The sequence below is a fragment of the Pezoporus flaviventris genome, unplaced genomic scaffold, assembly GCF_033815535.1.
Source record: "Pezoporus flaviventris isolate CSIRO_AGI_PZ_B2104156 unplaced genomic scaffold, CSIRO_AGI_Pfla_v1 ptg000123l, whole genome shotgun sequence".
In the NCBI taxonomy this organism is placed as follows: Eukaryota; Metazoa; Chordata; class Aves; order Psittaciformes; family Psittacidae; genus Pezoporus; species Pezoporus flaviventris.
In genome coordinates, this window is record NW_026892671.1 from 110,190 (window position 1) to 117,844 (window position 7,655).

The 7,655-nt window shown below is 47.3% G+C and overlaps 1 protein-coding gene across 1 annotated transcript; it reads left to right on the forward strand.

Annotated features, from left to right (window-relative positions):
• The first annotated feature begins 1,090 nt into the window (after positions 1-1,090).
• LOC133282428 (olfactory receptor-like protein COR3) lies at positions 1,091-2,017 on the forward strand. The gene has a single exon (XM_061478433.1). It carries the CDS (start codon positions 1,091-1,093, stop codon positions 2,015-2,017), a length of 927 nt encoding a protein of 308 aa, XP_061334417.1.
• The last annotated feature ends 5,638 nt before the right edge of the window (positions 2,018-7,655 follow it).

Consider the following 7,655-nt stretch of genomic DNA (forward strand, 5'->3'; position numbering starts at 1 on the left):
CCCTTGCCAACAGCCAGCAGCTCCTGTCTTCATCTTCTGCCCTACTGCAGGGTTGTGGGTTTCTTGATGATGCTCTGGGCTTCCCAGGGAGCTGCTTGTGCTGTGTGCTCCCCATGCTGCTGCTGAGAAGGCAGATTTGGAGATCACCCTGGTGGAGAGCACCCTCAGGAGGCTTCCTCACCTCTGAGCAAAAAAGGATTCCTGGATGAGCACCAGAAGCTTTCCTGTACAGCACAATCAGGGTGCTCCCCATTGCTGAGATGAGGCAGCTCCAAAAGGTGAGTTTTTTTCCCCAAAACATGTGTGCAAGTAGGGATTGCTGAGCTCTGGGGATTGCCCATTTCTGTTGGAGAATCAAGGGAAAGGTTAAAGAACCATGAAAAGGTTTTAGACCTGACAAAGTGTGTCACGAGGGAGGGGAAACCGATACTAACCACTCTGTAAGGTTGCATAGGATCATAGTATGGCTTGTGTTGGAAGAGACCTTAAATCTCACCCAGTTCCAACCCCCTGTGATGGCAAGGGACACCTTCCACTAGAGCAGGTTGCCCTGTCCAACCTGCACTTTCCACAGGTCACAAATTTGTTCTAGTTAGGAAGAAACCAAAGCAGAGAGGGAAGAAGCAGGTGGTTGGCAAATGCCCATGACAGGATGAAGGATCAACTCTGCACTGTGAAAGCACCACGCTTCTCTATGTTCCAGGTTGAGCTGGATGGTCTCCAAGCCCCAGGTTCAGCACTAACGAAGGGGATTAAGTGTAGCATTAAGGTAAATCTACTCGGGTGAGTGGAACCTCCCCACTGATTTCCAAAGTGGTCATTGCTCAACATCTCAAGGTGAGCCAGAGGAGCACAAACCACGTTGTGCCATGGTGTTCAACTGCTTGAGCACCCCTTTGTTCTACCTGTCCTGGCACATGACTTTCACCAACCTGTCCCTCATTGAGCTGTGCCTGAACTCTCCCTTTCCATCCTGCAGGACTGTCTCTGAGAAGCTTCCACCACACAGAGGCTTTTCCACCTGGGACATCCCTGCCTCTTGGAGAAGAAAGCCCCAGCCAGGAGCTCACACACAAACACCATCCAGCCCATGGCACAAAGCAATTGCACCCAAGCGACCGAGTTCAGCCTGGCGGGCTTCACACAGGACCCGGTGACTGAGGGGAACTTGTTCCTGCTCTTCCTGCTCACCTACGTTGTCACCATTGTGGGCAACCTGGGCATCATCATCTTAATCAGGGCCAGCCCCAACCTCCACTTCCCCATGTATTATTTCCTGGGCAATCTGGCCTTTGTAGACCTCTGTTCTTCCACCATCATCACCCCCAAGATGTTGGTTGACTTGATGTCAGAGAAGAAGAGCATTGCTTATGCTGGGTGTGTGGCTCAGGTCTTCCTCTTTCAGCTTCTTGGGATAACTGAATGCTTCCTGCTGGTTTCAATGGCCTATGACCGTTACGTGGCCATTTGCCATCCCCTGCTGTACCCCCTTGTCATGTCCCCAAAGTGCTGTTTCCAGCTGGTGACTGCCTCGTACCTGGTGGGGCTGACCAATGGTGTGGGACAGACCATCAGCATGTCCACCCTGTCCTTCTGCAGCTCCAGCGCCATCGACCTCTTCTTCTGTGACATTTCCCCTCTCATCTCACTCTCCACCACTGACACCACCCTCAGCCACATTATCCTGACCACTGCAGCATCTCTCTTTGGTGTGTCCAGCATCCTGGTTATCCTGCTCTCCTACGTGGCCATCATCCCCACCATCCTGAGCATCAATTCAGCCGAGGGCAAGCGCAAAGCCTTCTCCACCTGCACCTCCCACCTCACCACTGTCAGCATCTTCTATGGGGCATGCTTTTTTATGTATTTATTCCCCAGCTCAGACAGCTCAAGAGCAGCAGATAAATGGGCTGTGGTGATCTACACCGTGGTGACTCCCATGCTGAACCCCTTGATCTACAGCCTGAGGAATAAGGAGGTGAAGGAGGCTTTGAGGAAGCACACAAAAATAAGATGATCTTGAGTGGTGCAAGTTTAGGGCCAGACAGAATGGAGATATGGGGTAGATGCTCGGGTATTGGTTAAGTATGGACAACATGTTGGGGGTCTTCTGCACCCAGACTTATGTGATGCATTGGGTGATATGATTGAAAATACAAATAATTTCACTCTCTAAACTTTGATAATTCTATTTAGTAGTTAATTTCACCTAATTAGTTAATTTGTACTTTATTTCACCTAACGAAGACACAGGTAGACAACTACAAGCGTGCACTTCTCTTCATCTCAGGAAAAGGGGGGACCTGATTGCTGCCTACACCTGCCTGAAAGGAGGATGGATCCAGGAGGGGGCTAGGCTCTGCTCCCAGGGAACAAGGGATGGGACAAGAGGAAATGGCCTCAGGCTGCACCAGGGCAGGTTTAGATGGAGCTGAGGAGCAATTCCTGCCCCAGACGGTGCTCAGGCATTGGAACGGGCTGCCCAGGGCAGGGCTGCAGGCACCGGCCCTGCAAGTGCTCACAAACCCTATAGAAAAGGCCCTCAGTGCCATGGGTTAGGGGTGGCCTCGACAGGGCAAGGGAACACTTGGAGTGCATGAACTTAAAGCTCTTTTCTTTTTTGTTCTCCCTTTTGCTTGGCAAATGAGAATAAACTGTGAATTCTACCGTTCCACTGGATCAAACTTCATTTCATAATGGTGTTGTTAAATCATTAAGGGCCTTAAGAAAAGGACAAAAACACCTTTAGCAAGAAAAACAGAAATGATAGCAAATAAGTGTGATGCCATGCAGTCAGTATTATTAGGTTTTGATGGACAAAATGATTTCCAGCACCATTCACCTCATTTCATTTTAGACAGCAAAGAATTTAAGTGAAATATGGTACTTCTGTGACCTCTGTTATGACCGAATGCGTTTTGAAAGCGTTTTAAGAAGTGATAGTGATGAATCCACACCAAAGGGCAGAAACTATCAAGGAATCCCCATCCACTGCACCACACCTTTACTTTCCATTCCCCTGTTGGCAGCAATAGAAGCTGTTGCAGAATGGCTCCGAGAGCAAGGCCATGAATCCTTGGAGGCCTTGTGCGAGCAAAGCAAAGTGTAGGCCTCGCATGTACGTGACTTAAGCTGAAGGACACACTGTCCTTGAGCTCTGGGGAAAGTACCCAGAACTGAATTGCAGCTGATGTAATGAGGAAGATCCTTGAAAACAGAAACCGGATGTGGGAGGAGAATGTAAATGAAACCATTTAGAACTAACCAATGCTGTTGTGACTAGTAGGTATAATTAACACTATGAGGCTATAAGCGATGTGCGACATGAGTAAAGTAGAAGCTTGCTTATCACTCATATTGGGTTGTCGTGTCTTGCTTCTCCTCACCATCAGCAGAAGCCATGATCTCCATGGCAGCCTGATCACAACAGAGCACAGGAGCTGTGGTGCTGTTCAGCAGCCTTCAGACCTGATACGTGGCAGCCCCTGGCAGCCTGGAGCGATGGCATTGCCTGCCCTGATGTCTCTCCTGTTGATTTCCTGCTCAGAAAGCTGAATGGTGGTAGGCAAACACAGTATACATAAAACACCACAAAACACATCACTTTGTGCATTACCTCAGCCCATGGAGCTGCAGCCTCTGCCAGGACCGTGGTGAAACCTGGAGCCATGGCTGAGCCTTAGGACTATCCTAAGGACCCACATTAACATAGGCTGGAGGGAGAAGGTCCATGGCTGGATTCAGTTAAGTCAGGATCTAAGTGGTTTTCTCATTTCTTAACAACACACAACCAACAGGCACCCAGGGTCAATCAGCTGAATCCTGCTTTGTTCCCAGAGCTTCCTGATAATTCCCTGGTTATTATTTAACCCAGCCAATGGTTGTTTTCCTCCTGAGCCTTGGGGACAAGCAGGGGCAGAGGTTTCACACCCTCCCTGGCCCCTATGTCAATGTTTGACTGCTCTTACAGCGGGGTTTTCTAACTCCCTCTGTTTCTAACTGGAATTTCCCATGCTGCATATTCACAATAGGAAATCTGAGATTTACCCTCATCTGCAAGATAACGCACATGGAGAACTTCCAGATGGCATCAAGTGAAAAAGAATGGGACACCATTAATTCTTGCATTAATCTTTTATCTGTCCCTGAAATCATAGAAGCATGGAATGGTTTGGGTTGGAAGGGACCTTAAAGCTCATCCAGCTCCAAACCCTGACACGGGCAGGGACCCCTTCCACTGGAGCAGCTTGCTCCAAGCCCCTGTGTCCAACCTGGCCTTGAACACTGCCAGGGATGGGGCAGCCACAGCTTCTCTGGGCACCCTGTGCCAGTGCCTCAGCACCTTCACAGGGAAGAGCTTCTGCCTAAGAGCTCATCTCAGTCTCCCCTCTAGCAGGTTAAAGCCATTCCCCTTGGCCTCTCCCTAAAAGCCCTTGTCCAAAGCCCCTCTCCAGATTTCTTGTAGCCCCTCTTAAGGGATTCAAAGGCCACAATAAGGTCTCTCTGGTGCCTTCTGCAACAATATTCAATGACTTTATGTCCAGCTTCTCTCTCCTTCACCATCACCAAGTGTTTAAATAGGAACATGAGCTCTTAGTGTCTTAAAAACACAAGTCTGTGGCTACAACCCTATCACTCTGCTCACTGTGGCTTCACATTGGAGCTGCTGATATCAAACCCCAAAGATTTTTGCTCCTTGTTGTGTGTGTTTAAGGAAACCAGTGGTTTGCTGTGTCTAAGGGCTGCCACTGCCTTCAATGGGGTTATCATCTGACCAGGAGAGCAGAGCAAACACCACATGAGGTTCTAGGAAGCAGAAGCAGCAGCCAGCATTGCAATGCATCTTCCTGCTGGGTCATGATGAGCAGGCAATGAGGTGCCTGGCTTCTGGCATTCCTGCTGAGGAGCTCCTAATGGCTTTAGCTCCCCACTCTCAGCTGGAGCTGCTTTCATTGTAGTTAAATCTGGTTTAAAGGCAGCTGAGCAAATGCTGGGTAGGAGCTACCTCCCCTTTTTGGGTACTTAGTGATTGGATTTAGGAATCATTTCCTATGTCCTTAGGGAAGCACTTATCCCTTAAATTGGAATGCACCATGTCATCTCTATGTGTTTACTGTGTCCATTAGCTCCCTTTATTGCTGAGGGAGATTTGGTGGGGTTCATTCCTCTCACTGCAAGGCAGACACCTCCATTGCTCCAGCTGAAGAGATCTGAATGAGCTCTGCTGATTGCATTGGCCTGAGTCTCCTTAGCTGTAATGGGACCTTGGCTCATAAACAGATAAGGAGAGACTTTCATGTTTGGCTTGTAATGTAAGTCATGTCTAAAAGAGGGTGAGTGCTGTCCTCTTTGGAGATGTCTGGTATGGCTCCCTTAGCTGGTGAGGTAAAAATGTCATGAAGCAAGGGGAACATTTTTTTTTCCATTTTGATTGGAAAGGATTTCAAGGCTTGGATTTTGAATGTGTGGATTCTACACTGAGGATGTGGTTCCTCTCCAGTGTCTGGTATCTAGATGTACAAGAAGAACCAGGAACACAGAGTACCAAGCTTTTCTCTCCAGGGTAGCTGGAAACTGAGCTAATTCCCTTCATTACAAGGGGTAATGGGTTAAAACTTAAACAGGGGAAGTTTAGGTTAGATATAAGGAGGAAATTCTTTCCTGTGAGGGTGGTGAGGCACTGGAATGGGTTGCCCAGGGAGGTTGTGAATGCTCCATCCCTGGCAGTGTTCAAGGCCAGGTTAGACAAGGCATTGGGTGATACGATTTAGCGTTAGGTGTCCCTGCCCACGGCAGGGGGGTTGGAACTAGATGGTCTTAAGGTCCTTTCCAACCCTAACGATTCTATGATTCTATGTAGAAATGAAAAGGTGAAATTCACTTTGGTTTTACTCCCTTTAAAACTGTTGGCCATGTTATCTTTATTTTCTTTTTGAAAAAGAATTGGGAGATATTAGAATGGCTTCTTTTAGACACTGTTATTACTTGGAGGAACCCTTCTGAGGTCCTGGTGGAAGAAACAAGGAGATTTTCGTCAAGTACTGGTGAGTTCATCTCTGTGTCTGCCTTTACCAGTATTGATGGTTTGATAAAGAGATGTTGGTGGCTTGAGATGAGCTCTTAGGCAGAAGCTCTTCCCTCTGAGGGTGCTGAGGCACTGCCACAGGGTGCCCAGAGAAGCTGTGGGCCAGTTTTAGGTCCAAAATGGGCAGGTGGAATCAGACAGACTTCAAAAAGAGAAAATGCTGAGTCCTGCCTATGAGGAGGACTTGCTCTAAGCACTAAGACAGGATGGGGGGACCTTATCAGAGAGGGACAAGGCTCTTGTGGTGTCCACTGAGTTGAAACGAGCCATCAATGTGTCCTTGCAGCAAAGGCACCCACCAGCACCCTGAGAAGAGCATTGGTGGTGAGTCAAGGGACTTTGTGCAATGAACATCTGAACACAGGCTGGGGAATGGGGAAGTAAAAGCTGCTTTGGGAAGGGTGGAGGGAGAAGATGAATTGTGCTGAAGAAATGGTCATGTTGCTTGAAAAGGGGCTGATGGAAAGAGGGGAGTGGGAGGGGAAGGAGCAGGAATGCTCATTTCTCATCAGGCAATATGCTTATTTGAAGGTCATCTCATCTTTTTAAGGTCTGCATATTTCAGGTTAACATGAACAGCAGTCATCTTGTGTACATCTATACATACATACGTGTTCTTTAAATAGAAGTAAGAACAGAGGAAGAAATATATGGAAGAATAATTCAGCTGAGAAGGGGTTGGTTTTTTCCTTGAAGCTACAAGTACATGGAATTGCATTCAGGGATTCTGGTCTCATTTTAGTTGACTCAAACATCACTACAGAGTCAGAAAATCACTCCAATTTGATTTCTTATCTATTTAATGCAACACTAATTCTTGTGGCAGATTAAGGCATGATATTATTGTATTTACTTGTCCTTATATAAGAACAACTCCCACAGACAGCAAAGAAATCATCCCAAACAAGCCTCCTTCTTAAAAAGAATTTGGATGCCCATGGGAAGATGCTTATGTTTTGCAGGACCAATTCTTTCCATAACAGGCCAGCCACAGCTTTAGGATTTAAGCTCTAAGATTATTTGTTTCCATATAGGAACTATTGCCTATTATTTTATCAAGGTATTATTTTTAATATATTATTTAGGACCTTCAACCATCATGGTTTTATCTCCCAGGAATTGGGTGCAGTCCTAAAGAAAACCCCAAATCCTGCATTAACCTCATGCACTGTGTGTTCCTGTGAGCTGGGAGAAGTGATTCAACCTCTTGCCATGTTTCTTTGTCTCCTGCTGCCAAGAGAGTGGCTGGAGGAAAGCACTTGAGTGTGACCACGTTTGTCCTCTTGGGCTTCCCCAACGTGTAGAAGCTGCTCTTTGGAACTGTTTTACTCATCTCCAACACCATGGTGGTGGGGAACCTTATGACGACCAGCTCTCAGCTTCATGTGCCCATCTACTTCTTTCCTCATAGGAAACATACTTATTTCCTCCATAGGATTTATCTGGGTGTCTTGCTTTCCTGGATTGGCCTGCTCCATGGAAAGCTGCCACCATGCTGACCTCGAAACAGAGTGTAACTTCATTCCCTGTGATAAGCAGTCACGCAACTTGGTTCGGGAACAACCTTTCA

What these genes read in the sequence shown, in the direction of transcription:
- LOC133282428 (XM_061478433.1), top strand. Translation starts at nt 1,091, where the DNA reads ATGGCACAAAGCAATTGCACCCAAGCGACCGAGTTCAGCCTGGCGGGC.